This window comes from Oncorhynchus clarkii, chromosome 18, assembly GCF_045791955.1.
Source record: "Oncorhynchus clarkii lewisi isolate Uvic-CL-2024 chromosome 18, UVic_Ocla_1.0, whole genome shotgun sequence".
Lineage (NCBI taxonomy): Eukaryota > Metazoa > Chordata > Actinopteri > Salmoniformes > Salmonidae > Oncorhynchus > Oncorhynchus clarkii.
The window spans coordinates 25,718,636-25,733,238 of record NC_092164.1 but is presented as its reverse complement, the minus strand read 5'-3'; the positions used below and the strand labels follow the sequence as shown (position 1 = coordinate 25,733,238).

At 40.6% G+C, this 14,603-nt stretch overlaps 1 protein-coding gene across 5 annotated transcripts in view; it reads right to left on the bottom strand.

The window, feature by feature from the left end:
• Positions 1-14,132, bottom strand: part of LOC139373260 (activin receptor type-2A) — a 52,105-nt gene extending 37,973 nt beyond the window's left edge. For 2 of the 5 annotated variants that reach the window (XR_011627553.1, XM_071113568.1), the window contains exons 1-2: positions 13,711-13,808; positions 12,982-13,124 (exon numbers count right to left, since the gene is read on the bottom strand). Coding sequence is in view for 4 of the 5 variants with exons in the window: in XM_071113568.1 (XP_070969669.1) it covers positions 12,982-13,036 (55 nt within the window). In the remaining variant the exon portion in view is untranslated. Of the gene's footprint in view, positions 1-12,981; positions 13,183-13,710 lie in introns of those variants that run through there. The other 3 variants (XM_071113567.1, XM_071113571.1, XM_071113569.1) reach the window with 3 other exon arrangements.
• Between the last annotated feature and the right edge of the window lie 471 nt (positions 14,133-14,603).

The following is a 14,603-nucleotide window of genomic DNA, read 5'->3' as shown; positions in this document are numbered from 1 at the left end:
GGGGGGGGCTAGGCCTGCTACATCTGTCTGGCTTCATCATTTCTCTGGTCTGGTTTGGGTTGCTGACAGTGTCAACATGAGCCCTGGTGGGGGTGGGAGCATGCTCCTTTTCACTGACACGGTGAGGAATGCCTGGGCTCCGCTCCGGTGCCTCCAGGGTTCCCTGGAGACTGGTGACTCAGAGGGATGCTGCAGGCCTGGGTTCAAATAGTATTTGGCCTCTTTCGAATACTTTGAGTGTTTACTTGAGTCTGCCTGGAGAATATGAAATGGAGTGGTTTGCACTTATGGGACTATTCCATTGGCCCTGATGTACCAGGCAAGCTTAATCAAACACAGCTTAAGCTTGAATGATTTCAAATACTATTTGAACCCAAGTTCAGACTCTAGAGAGCGAGGCAGCAGGTAACCTGAACCGGATACAAAGCCTGGAATGGAATGGGCCATGGGCAGGCGAGCGACAGCAATTGAGACGTTTATTATCCCACACCAAACCTCAACCACTTCAGTCAGAGGGGAGTTTGGTTTCAGTTTTAGTAACAAATCTACAGTCCAGCAGAGCATGTCTGTATTACTGTAGATGACATGTCAAGATGAGTGTGATTCAATTATACTGCTGTTGCTTGGCTTTGGTGAAGCCAACATAAGTCATTACACATTTTTGAGCTGAGGATTTAAGCGGCTGGGCTAGAGCTACTTTACCCTCAGCATATGGCTGTATAGTCTAACCTCTTTAGCCTTGTTTTAAAGAGGATCAAACTCTACATGGGCCTTTGTCCCAAATCAGAGTCAAAGGACTGCTTGAGGCTAGACATTTGAATTCCTTGTTGAGCGTCACACTGCATATTTACTGTCCTCATAATTCCTACTCATATCAGTATACAAAACACCCACATTTAGTGACAGATATTCAGGCTTAACACAGAATGAAAGATTTAAATGAAACAATGTAAATTTGTAATGTGGCCAGAAAAGCTAATACTTTTACATGTCATCAAACCTTGAAAATATAACCTTGACAGTGTTTCCCCTAGGATTCTTTCAGCAGTGGTGGCAAAGGTGGAAGGGGTAGCTGTTTGCATAGACTTCCAGTCATTGAGCCAATGACTATCCCATTAAAAGCACATCTCAGCTGCTAAATGAATATAGGGGAAACACTGACCAACTGTTAGGGCAGATAGCAGCTTTCAAAAGCAGACAGCATACAGGATTATCTAGGCAGCTTGCTCCACAGTGAGGATTCTGCATTTAATTCCATATAGTCTCAAGTCAGCAAGTTGTAGTCTTTATTAATGAGACATGGTCCACCACCACCAGACAAAAACATATGGTTTTATTTTGCATTTCCAGTATAGGCCTAGAGGTGATGCCACAGTATAAACAAACAGTGATAACACTCAAATGAAAACAGTACAGGTTAAGATGGTATTTCCCCAATGATTTCCCATCTACGATAACATCTATTGTCAGTGGGTACTCAGTTAGGTGACACGACAAACAATGGACGCTATGTGTGATCAAATACACTTTCACTACATATGGTTGTTAAAATAAATAAAAGTCCTTTGAAAACCTGAATGTGGAAGTTAATCATGAGCCCAAATGTAAAGTTCTGTGCTAAAAACTGTTAAATCTGTGGGACAGCCTTCACGAAACCTGTGTGCTGATATTTGCCATTGGTATTACTCTCTACCATGTGACATTGTATTGCCAACAAGTATGGGAACGTTCTGAGGGTGTTTCACAGTCATCAGACATCCATTGGACTGAAATAGAAGGTTAAATGTTTTTCCTTCGCTGTGGTCATTCAGATGTTTTCAGAGACATTAAAAAAGCATAACAGGTTACAAAGTTGAGCTTTGTAGCTACATTTTGGTGTGTGAGAAGTCAAAATTCACATTAGCATCTTGTCATGAAAACAGATGGCAGCTAGCTGTATGAGGGAGGATGTTGGCTTGACGCCGTTCCCTGAGGTAACGCTCTGGGCGAGAGGCAGCGCTGCTCTGCAGTGGCTGTATCAGGGTTTCGGTTAGGAAAATGTGGCGCCGAACAACATGACCCGGGAAGATTTGAATTTACCGGCCATTGGGTGCATAACCCATTAGGGCTTCCACCCACGGTGCTCAGAATGACAGAAATCACATTTAAAATGATGGTAATGCATCTTAACCTCTTGAAACTAGGGGGCACTATTTTTCATTTTGGAAAAATAACGTTCCCAAAGTAAACCGCCTATTTCTCAGGACCAGATGCTAGAATATGCATATAATTGACAGCTTAGGATAAAACACTCTAAAGTTTCCAAAACTGTAAAAATATTGTCTGTGAGTATAACAGAAATGATATTTCAAGCGAAATCCTGAGAAAAATCCAAATCAGGAAGTGACGCTTATTTAGAAACCCCTGTCTTTCTATGCATCCCTATTGCCCATTGAAAGGGATATCAACCAGATTCCTTTTTCTGTGGCTTCCCTAAGGTGTCTACTGCCTTTAGACGTAGTTTCAGGCCTTTATTTTGAAGAATGAGCGTAAACGACTACATTGCGTCAGTGGCCAGCTCTGAGTGATTCTTGTGTAAAAGACAGGTAGTCATTTTTCCTCTAGCTCCTACTGAAAAGCCAATTTCCCCGATTGAGATACACTGCTCAAAAAAATAAAGGGAACACTTAAACAACACAATGTAACTCCAAGTCAATCACACTTCTGTGAAATCAAACTGTCCACTTAGGAAGCAACACTGATTGAAAAAATTTCACATGCTGGTTGTGCAAATGGAATAGACAACAGGTGGAAATTATATGCAATTAGCAAGACACCTCCAATAAAAGGAGTGGTTCTGCAGGTGGGGACCACAGACCACTTCCCAGTTCCTATACTTCCTTGCTGATGTTGTGGTCACTTTTGAATGCTGGCGGTGCTTTCACTCTAGTGGTAGCATGAGACGGAGTCTACAACCCACACAAGTGGCTCAGGTAGTGCAGCTCATCCAGGATGGCACATCAATGCGAGCTGTGGCAAGAAGGTTTGCTGTGTGTCCGCATAGTGTCCAGAGAATGGAGGCGCTACCAGGAGACAGGCCAGTACATCAGGAGACATGGAGGAGGCCGTAGGAAGGCAACAACCCAGCATCAGGACCGCTACCTCTGCCTTTGTGCAAGGAGGAGCACTGCCAGAGCCCTGCAAATGACCTCCAGCAGGCCACAAATGTGCATGTCTGCTCAAACGGTCAGAAACAAACTCCATGAGGGTGGTATGAGGGCCCGACGTCCACAGGTGGGGGTTGTGCTTACAGCCCAACAACGTGCAAGACGTTTTTCATTTGCCAGAGAACACCAAGATTGGCAAATTCGCCACTGGCGCCCTGTGCTCTTCACAGATGAAAGCAGGTTCACACTGAGCACGTGACAGATGTGACAGTCTGGAGACGCCGTGGAGAACGTTCTGCTGCCTGCAACATCCTCCAGCATGACCGGTTTGGTGGTGGGTCAGTCATGGTGTGGGGTGGCATTTCTTTGGGGGGGCGCACAGCCCTCCATGTGCTCGCTAGAGGTAGCCTGACTGCCATTAGGTACCGAGATGAGATCCTCAGACCCCTTGTGAGACCATATGCTGGTGCGGTTGGCCCATATGCTGGTGCGGTTGGCCCTGGGTTCCTCCTAATGCAAGACAAACCTCATGTGGCTGGAGTGTGTCAGCAATTCCTGCAAGAGGAAGGCATTGATGCTATGGACTGGCCCGCCCGTTCCCCAGACCTGAATCCAATTGAGCACATCTGGGACATCATGTCTCGCTCCATCCACCAACAGACTGTCCAGGAGTTGGCGGATGCTTTAGTCCAGGTCTGGGAGGAGATCCCTCAGGAGACCATCCGCCACCTCAATCAGGAGCATGCCCAGGCGTTGTAGGGAGGTCATACAGGCACGTGGAGGCCACACACACGTTTTTGACTTGTTTTAAGGACATTACATCAAAGTTGGATCAGCCTGTAGTGTGGTTTTCCACTTTAATTTAGAGTGTGACTCCAAGACCCTCCATGGGTTGATAAATTTTATTTCCATTGATAATTTTTGTGTGATTTTGTTGTCAGCACATTCAACTATGTAAAGAAAAAAGTATTTAATACAAATATTTCATTCATTCAGATCTAGGATGTGTTATTTTAGTGTTCCCTTTATTTTTTTGAGCAGTGTATTATCAAATAGATCTTTGAAAAACACCTTGAGGATTGATTATAAAAAATATGTTTGCCATCTTTCTGTCGATATTATGGACATCATTTGGAATTTTTTTTCGGCATTGTCGTGAACGCTATTTCCGGTGGATTTCTCAACACAACGTGACCAACAAAAGGAGGTATTTTGGGTATAAAAATAATCTTTATGGAACAAAAGGAACATTTGCTGTCTAATTGGGAGTCTCGTCAGTGAAAACATCTGAAGATCAAAAGGTAAACGGTTAATTTGATTGCTTTTCTGATTTTTGTGACTAAGCTTCCTGCTGCTAGCTGGACATAATGCTATGCTAGGCTATCGATAAACTTACACAAACGCTTGTCTTGCTTTGGCTGTAAAGCATGATTTCAAAATCTGAGATGACAGGGTGATTAACAAAAGGCTAAGCTGTGTTTCACTATATTTCACTTGTGATTTCATGAATATGAATATTTCTTTTGACCATTGCGCTATGCTAATTAGTGTAGTTGATGACAATTCTCCCAGATCCGGGATGAGTAGTTCCAAGAGTTAACAGAACATGCAACTGTAATTAACAGCCATAAAACATTTTCTTCAAACACTTGACAAAATGCAATGCGCCGGAAAACCCCATTCTAAACAGCGCACCTGATGGCGCTTCCATATGTGAGAGATTCAAATATCTGTTCGAAATTTACAAAGAATCTAAAGATGCAATAACTAGGATGGGTTGCGCCTTTGGCTTCTGGACAAAATAAAGTTTACATAAATAAATATGCCAAAACTATACATATCAACAAAATACATTTAAACTCAGTTTCACAATTCCTGACATTTAATCGAAGTAAAAATTCCCTGTCTAGGATCACCACTTTATTTTAAGAATGTGAAATGTCAGAAAAATAGAAGAGGATTTATTTGAACTTTTATTTATTTCATCACATTCCCAGTGGGTCAGAAATTTACATACACTCAATTAGTTTCGTGTAACCTTCCACAAGCTTCCCACAACAAGTTGGGTGAATTTTGGCCCATTCCTCCTGACAGAACTGGTGTAAGTCAGGTTTGTCGGCATCCTTGCTCGCACACGCTTTTTCAATTCTGCCCACACATTTTCTATAAGATTAAGGCCAGGGCTTTGTGATGGCCATTCCAATACCTTGACATTGTTGTCCTTAATAACTTCTTAACCTCTTGGATCTCTAGGGGCGCTATTTCATTTTTGGATAAAAAACGTTCCCGTTTTAAGCGCAATATTTTGTCACGAAAAGATGCTCGACTATGCATATTATTGACCGTTTTGGAAAGAAAACACTGAAGTTTCAGATTCTGCAAAGATATTGTCTGTAAGTGCCCCAGAACTCATTCTACAGGCGAAACCAAGATGATACGTCAACCAGGAAATGAGCAGAATCTCTGAAGCTCTGTTTTCCATTGTCTCCTTATATGGCTGTGATTGCGCAAGGAATGAGCCTATACTTTGTCGTTTCCCCAAGGCGTTTGCAGCATTGTGACGTATTTGTAGGCATATCATTGGAAGATTGACCATAAGTAGACTACATTTTCCAAGTGTCCGCCTGGTGTCCCTGCGTCGAAATTGGAGCGTAAAGCCAGGTGCAATTATTTTTCCATTTGAGAGCAAGGAGAAACCAGGCTTCCACGAAGGATATATCATTAAAGAGATATGTGGAAAAACACCTTGAGGATTGATTCTAAACCACGTTTGCCATGTTTCAGTCGATATTATGGAGTTAATTTGGAAAAAAGTTCGCGTTTTGAGGGCTGAATTTTCGTTTTTTTTTTTTTTTTTTTTTGGTAGCCAAATGTGATGTACAAAACGGAGCTATTTCTAATACACAAAGAATCTTTTTGGAAAAACTGAGCATCTGCTATCTAACTGAGAGTCTCCTCATTGAAAACATCAGAAGTTCTTCAAAGGTAAGTTATTTTATTTGAAGGCTTTACTTGTTTTTGTGATAGTTGCATGCTAATGCTAACGCTAAATGCTACGCTAGCTAGCTACTGTTACACAAATGATTGTTTTCCTATGGTTGAAAAGCATATTTTGAAAATCTGAGATGACAGTGTTGTTAACAAAAGGCTAAGCTTGAGAGATAGCATATTTATTTAATTTCATTTGCGATTTTCATGAATAGTTAACGTTGCGTTATGGTAATGAGCTTAGGTCTATAAATAGAATCCCGGATCCGGGTTTGGTCGTCGCAACAGGTTAAGGTATAGGGGGCAGCATTTTCACTTTTGGATAAATAGCGTGCCCAATTTCAACTTCCTGCTACTCATGCCAGGAATATAAGATATGCATATTAGTTTCTAAAACTGTTTGAATCATGTCTGAGTATAACAGAACTTATGTAGCAGGCAAAACCCAGAGGAGTAACCATTCAGAATTTTTTTGGTCTCTGTCTGTTCACCGAGTTCTCATTGGCAAATTATATTTCTTAGGAACCTATTTTCAATTCCTACCGCTTCCACTGGATGTCGCCAGTCTTTGAGGTTGAGGTTATTCATTCATATTCATTTGTGCAATGAAGAAGTAGGCCATCTAGGAACTGGGTAACACTGTTGAGTGCGCAAGACGTGAAAAGTAGCATGGTTTGTTGTCTTCCTGTATTGAACACAGATAGACCAGTCTACAATTTGATCGATTATTAACGTTTAAAAATACCTAAAGTTGTATTACAAAAGTAGTTTGAAATATTTTGGCAAAATTTATAGGCAACTTTTGAAATATTTTGTAGTGACGTTGCGTTTTTTGGAAGCTGTTTTTTCTGGATCAAACGCGTCAAATAAATGGACATTTGGATATATATGGACGGAATTAAAATCAAACAAAAAGGACCAATTGTGATGTTTATGGGACATATTGGAGTGCCAACAAAAGAAGCTCGTCAAAGTTAATGCATGTTTTATATTTTATTTCTGCGTTTTGTGTAGTGCCTGCAGGGTTGAAATATGCTACCCTCTTTGTTTACTATTGGGCTATCATCAGATAATAGCTTCTTGTGCTTTCGCCAAAAAGCCTTTTAAAAATCTGACATGTTGGCTGGATTCAGAACGACTGTAGCTTTTAATTGAGTACCTTAAATGTGTGATTTAATGAAAGTTTGATTTTTATATATATATATATATTATTATTTTTTAATTTGCCGCTCTGCATTTTCCATTTTTTGCTCAAGTGGGACGCAAACGTCCCCTTATACCGTAAGAAGTTAAGCCATTTTGCCACAACTTTGCAAGTATGTCCATTTGTAAGACCCATTTGCGACCAAGCTTTAACTTCATGACTGATGTCTTGAGGTGTTGCTTCAATATATATCCACATAATTGTCGTGCCTCATGATGCCATCTATTTTGTGAAGTACGCCAGTCCCTCCTGCAGCAAAGCACCCCCACAACATGATGCTGCCACCCCCGTGCTTCACGGTTGGGATGGCGTGCTTCGGCTTGCAAGCATCTCCCTTTTTCCTCAAAACATAACGATGGTCATTATGGCCAAACAGTTCTATTTTTGTTTTATAAGACCAGAGGTCATTTCTCCAAAAAGTACAATCTTTGTCCCCATGTGCAGTTGCAAACCGTAGTCTGGCTTTTTTATGGCGGTTTTGGAGCAGTGACGTCTTCCTTGCTGAGCGGCCTTTCAGGTTATGTCGATATACTTTTGTAACGGTTTCCTCCAGGATATTCACAGAGTTCTTTGCTGTTGTTCTGGGATTGATTTGCACTTTTCGCACCAAAGTATGTTCATCGCTAGGTGACAAAACGCGTCTCCTTCCTGAGCGGAATGACAGCTGCGTGGTCCCATGGTGTTTATACTTGCGTACTATTGTTTGTACAGATGAACCTGGCACATTCAGGCGTTTAGAAATTGCTCCCAAGGATGAACCAGACTTGTGGAGGTCTACACTTTTTTTCCTGAGGTCTTGGTTGATTTCTTTTGATTTTCCCATGATGTCAAGCAAAGAGGCACTGAGTGAAGGTACCCCTTGAAATACATCCACAGGTACACCTCCAATTGACTCAAATTATGTCAATTAGCCCATCAGAAGCTTCTAAAGCCATGACATAATTTTCTGAAATTTTCCAAGCTGTTAAAAAAGTCACAGTCAACTTAGTGTATGTAAACTTCTGACCCACTGGAATTGTGATGTAATTCACTTTAAGGGAAATAATCTGTCTGTAAACAATTGTTGGAAAAATTACTTGTGTCGTGCACAAAGTAGATGTCCTAACCAACTTGCCAAAACTATAGTTTGTTAACAAGAAATTTGTGGAGTGGTTGAAAAACGTGTTTTAATGACTCCAACCTAAGTGTATGTAAACTTCCGACTTCAACTATATAATTCCTCCTATCTATACAGAAATAAATAATATTATTCAAAATTCTTCACCAGAAAGCATGACTTAGCCAGCCACAAAGGAATCGAGAATCATTAGCTCATTTTTTTTTAATAGCTGTGCATCGTCTCAAATCACAAGCTTGTCGGCTTATGCCTTAAAATAAAATCGGCATGGCCGATCCGATTAATTAAGGCCGATTTCTAGTTTTCATAACAATCGGTAATTGGAATTTTTGGACGCCGATTATAGCCAATTACATTGCACTCCACAAGGAGACTGCGTGGCAGGCTGACCACCTGTTACGTGAGTGCAGCAAGGAGCCAAAGTAAGTTGCTAGCTAGCATTAAACTTCTTGTAAAAAGAAAATCAACCAATCTTAACATAATCACTAGTTATGGTTGATGATATTACTAGTTTAACTAGCTTGTCCTGCGTTGCATATAATCAATGCGGTGCCTGTTAATTTATCACCGAATCACAGCCTACTTCACCAAACGGGTGATGATTTAACAAAAGTGCATTTTTGAAAAAAGCAATCGTTGCACCAATGTACCTAACCATTAACATCAATGACTTTCTTAAAATCAAGACAAGTATATTTGTTTAAACATGCATATTTAGTTAAAAGAAATTCATGTTAGCAAGCAATATTAACTAGGGAAATTGTGTCACTTCTCTTGCGTTCAGTGCAAGCAGAGTCAGGGTATATGCAGCAGTTTGGGCCGCCTGGCTCATTGCCAACTGTGTGAACACCATTTCTTCCTAATAACGACCGTAATTAATTTACCAGATTTTACATAATTATGACATAACATTGAAGGTTGTGCAATATAACAGCAATATTTAGACTTAGGGTTGCCACTGAAAGAATAAACGTTTTGTTTTTCGAAATGATAGGTTATTAATATGGTCAAATCTGGAAACTATTTCTTGTATTTCTGTGTGTTTATTATAATTAAGTCTGTGATTTGATATTTGATAGAGCATTCTGACATTCAACCAGCCCTTTCCTACGTTTGCCAGCAGCTCGTCGTAATGCTTGAAGCACAGCGCTGTATGACTTCAAGCCTATCAACTCCCGAGATTAGGCTGGCAATACTATAGTGCCTAGAAGAACATCCAATAGCCAAAGGTATATGAAATTCAATTGGTAGAGAGAAAGAGTCCCATAAGTCCTATAATAACTACTACCGAAAACTTCTTAACTGGGAATATTGAAGACTAATTTAAAAAGGAACAATCGGTATCGGCTTTATTTGGTCCTCCAATAAATCGGTATCAGTGTTGAAAAATCATAATCGGTCAACCTCTAAGATGCCTATTTGGGAAGTGCGCATTTTGGGCAGCAAGCATGGCAATAGGTCTAGCTGATTACTGAGTTGCAGGTGTCAGTGACAAGCATCTAAAATGTGTCTTAAAATATGACTTGAGTATAATTTGAAAAGGGTCACTAAGCAGAAATGTAGAGAATCAGTGTACCATCTAAACCACTGAAATGTATTTTCAGCTTATGACCAAAAACATAAAATAAAATGGGAAGCATAGAAATAGGTAGCCTAGTTGTTAGAGCGTTGGGCCAGTTATCAAAAGGTTGCTGGATCAAATCCCCGAGCTGACAGGGTAAAAATCTGTCATTCTGCCCCTGAACAAGGCAGTTAACCCGCAGTTCCCCGGTAAACCATCATTGTAAATAAGAATTTGTTCTTAACTGATAGACCGTTGCCTGCACGTGAATGGGAGGTGCGCTTCAATAACGTGCACAAAAACTGTTTTTAACAGGCGACTGTACTTAGAATTGTTGCGCAATATATGATCTTATAACAGCACGTTTTACTCCAGCAGCAACCAGCTGAGGATAATAGGCTCTGTATGCTGTGCGTGTGTGATAGTTGTTTATGTGATAGTTGTTTATGTATCTTCTTTATCCAACACCTAAAAGCATGACAGTAAAATTGGTTTCCATCAATAAATAAAAAGCATTATTTTGCAATGGGATTCCCCCCCCCCCCTCTGGTCGTTTTGGCCAGTAGTTATTTTTATTTAATTTTTAAATAAAAAAATGTTTACTGATTTATTATTATTTGGGGAAAAATTGGCCAAAAGCCAGCATTTACCTGAAACTTACCAGTCCAAAGTTTGGAAAACCCTACTCGTTTGGGGACAGCAGGTAGCCTAGTGGTTAGAGCGTTGGGCCAGTTTCCGAAAGGTTGCTGGATCCAATCTCCGAGTTGTAGAGTTGTAAATAAGAATATGCGCACACTTAACATGTGTAAATATTTGTATGAACATAAGATTCAACAACAGACATGAACTGGACATGTGACTAACAGAAATTGAATAATGTGTCCCTGAACAAAATCAAAAGTAACAGCCAGTATCTGGTGGTGCATCTCCTCCTCATGGACCGAACTAGATTTGCCAGTTCTTGCCAGTTCCCAGACATTTCTGGGGGATTTTCTTTTTTTTAAATGTAAACAAATAAAATAAAAAATAAAAATCACCCTAGCCCTTACCCTCTGATCCAACAGGTCCCAGATGTGCTCAATGGGATTGAGATCTGTGCTCGTCGCTGGCAGAACACTGACATTCCTGTCTTGCAGGAAATCACGCACAGAAGGAAGGGTACCTCATGAGGGAGGAGGATGTCTTCCCTGTAACGCAGAGCATTGCGATTGCCTGCAATGATAACAAGCTCAGTCCGATGATGCTGTGACACACCGCCTCAGACCATGACGGACACTCCACCTCCAAATAGATCCCGCTCCAGAGTACAGGCCTCTGTAATGCATTCCTTCGCTGATAAACGAAGGCTTTTGCCAGTCTGGTCCAGCGACGTTGGGTTTGTGCCCGTAGGCGACGATGTTGCAGGTGATGTCTGGTGAGGACCCGCCTTACAACAGGCCTACAAGCCCTCAGTCCAGCCTATTGCAGACAGTCTGAGCACTAATGGAGGGATTGTGCGTTCCTGGTGTAACTCAGGCAGTTGCTGTTGCCATCCTGTACCTGTCCCGCAGGTGTGACGTTCGGATCAGCTGTCCGTCCTGTAGCGCTGTCTTAGGCGTCTCACAGTAGACATTGCAATTTATTGCCCTGGCCACATCTGCAATCCTCATGCCTCCTTACAGCATGCCTATGGCACATTTATGCAGATGAGCAGGGACACTTGGCATCTCTCTTTTGGTATTTTTCAGAGTCAGTAGAAAGGCCTCTTTAGTGTACTAAGTTTTCATAACTGTGACCTTATCTGCCTACTGTATGTAAGCTGTTAGTGTCTTAACGACCGTTCCACAGGTGCATGTTCATTAATTATTTAAGGTACATTGAACAAGCATGGGAAAGTGTTTAAACCCTTTACAATGAAGATATGTGAAGTTATTTGGATTTTTACAAATTATCTTTGAAAGACTGGGTACTACTTTGCATAAAGTAGTATAAAAAGTTGCATTCTAATTTCATAAATTGGTTCATATTGTTACACATTCTCAGTGTTGCATAAATCCTGATCATTTGCTAATATGACCAATTTACCTTAAAATTCTTGGTCTTGCATTAGTGTAATTATATATTACGTACTGCCTCATTTGCATATTAAGTGCCATGTTTGTGTAATATTGCATTTTAATTTAATACATTTTACTTGAATCATCCCTGTTCTACACCATCCCTAAAAATGGCAAAACAATATCTAATTGGGAAAAAACATGTTAAATGTAAGAATCCCAACAGGTGATTTGGTGCCATTATTGACTAGGGATTAACATAAGGTTGTGGACTGGTCTTTGACCTTTAACTATCACTTCAGATAAGATCTCAGCAACAGGAAGTCCTATCCTCATGAAATATAGTGTTGTGTTCCTGAGATGCTTCTATATGACAGGAAATACAAAGTATAACACCATATACAGTTTCATTTTGACCCCTAACACTCTACAAAATGATAGATGGCATAGGTGACTTATGGCTAGTTCCCCTCAGATGATGGCACCATGGATGCTTCTTCGTGATTTTTTTAGTTTTGTCAATGGTCTTGGTGCACTGGAAATGTAATGTGGCACGCACTGAGGAATAGGCATATTCCAGGTATATCCACACACTATGATTCGTCTTACATTATGAATCAACATACATCTTCCCATTTATACAAGTCCCTGACTTAAAGTATCCAATCACTGCTACTGCACAGACTGAGCCATGCAACAAATTGCATTTTTTTTTCATAACAGGAGGTATCAGTATACTTGTTAATGAGAAAGAAAAGCAAATCGGGATCTCTGTTCAAGCAAAGTGTAATAAACTTTAAAATGAGGCGAGTGTCACGGTCAAAGGCCAAGAAGCATTGTATCACTGACTGTGTACAGTAAGTAGTACAGTATTTCTAACACAACCATACATACAAAGCCAATTATTTGACCAACAGATATCCACCCACCTGAGGAAAACGAGATGAGAAAAACAGCAAACGCCAGCTCACTAGCGGCTCCCATTTTCAATCCAATTGAAATCCTTTTATTTCCGGGAAATAAACAACACACAGCTGCAAAGGTTTGCTCCTCCACTGTGTGTTGTGAGGGTCTGTGCAAAAAAAAAGAAAAAATGTAACTAGCCAGCTAGTTTGCAAGCTAGTATTGTCAACATAGTGTGGTATTAACACGGACTTCCCAGTTGACAGGTGTTTGTTGAGAAGACCCACTGGCCAGCCACGAGGCTTGCTACTACGTTACACAGTTGAAGGTCCTGAAGAATTATGTCCAAAAATATGGAAGAGGTGATACTTGTGTAGCTAGCTAGAGGCTACAAAATGGTTAAAACCATAGCTAATGACTGACTTGTTGCAGGTTGGTCTAACTATCCGTAGCACCTTACAGCACTAGTTGCTAGCAATAATACTAGGCAACTATTCCACTGTGTTTAACATTCATGTTCCCTTTCTTTACATTCAATCTTGTTAATTTACCTAGTTAGACGAAACCAGGTAAATATGATAAGCAGTCAAATTAGCAACAATATCATGGAACATATCTAATTAACCCTCAATCTTAGCTGGATAGCTAGCTTCAGGTAGTTTAAAATTACGTAGTTTTCTAGATATCGTAAATTATCTAACGTCAGCTAGCTAGATAAGAAAGACGTTTAAATACACCACATTTCGTGGACTAACGTTATATTGGATACATCTCATTTCTTGGTCCTCGCGACGCTGTCTTCACCTTCCAAAATGTAAGGTTAACGTTATGCTAGCGCATAATCCAATTCCAAACAGAAACATTGTATTTCCCCTTCCCAATGGATTGCAATGTGTTCTGTCAGTTGGCTTTTACGAGCTAGTTGTGCACACCGTAAAAGCTGGCAACCAGTGCCTGTAAAAATCGTATCCAATTGCAGCTTTGGAGCAACCAAAATGTTATCAGACACGTCGTTGGGAAACGCACATGAAATCAACAGCGAATAAGTTTTGACAACACGCTGCTGTCAAGTCATGAGTGTATCAAGGACAAGAACGGCAGTACAGCATTTTCCCAAGCGTGCAGTATCCTCAACGTTTCCCTCTCCTGTGACCAGTTTCAAGATGGCGTTTGGTGTGGATTGTCTTTGTTTTTTTCTTTACTCCACCCTCAGACCCCTCCCATCAGTTTACTCAAACCCCTCTCGTCAAATCGAAAGCGAGCTCGGGCAGCCTAAAGATGACTGGAATCCAATCAGAGAGGAAGATAATCGTTCATAGTTGGGATACATCTCAATAGTCTGCGTGGATTCCTCATTTTATGTCCTCTTCTTCAAATGCTCTGATCGAAAAACATTGGATAGGTGAAATAAATATGATCGATTCTTATAGGAAGTTGTTTTACCTGTCCTGTTCAGTTTCAGATCAACCCATGAAGGAAGAGAGACAATGCCAAAAAGCAATATACTCCCTTAGCTGACAAAATTTGTCTTTTAGATGTATTTTCCAGATGTCAGGTGCATTTTAGGTGCGGAATGAAAGGCGAAAATACTTATTTTCCGGGTTTATTTTCCGGATATCGAAAATACGCCTTTTCTAAACATTGCTAA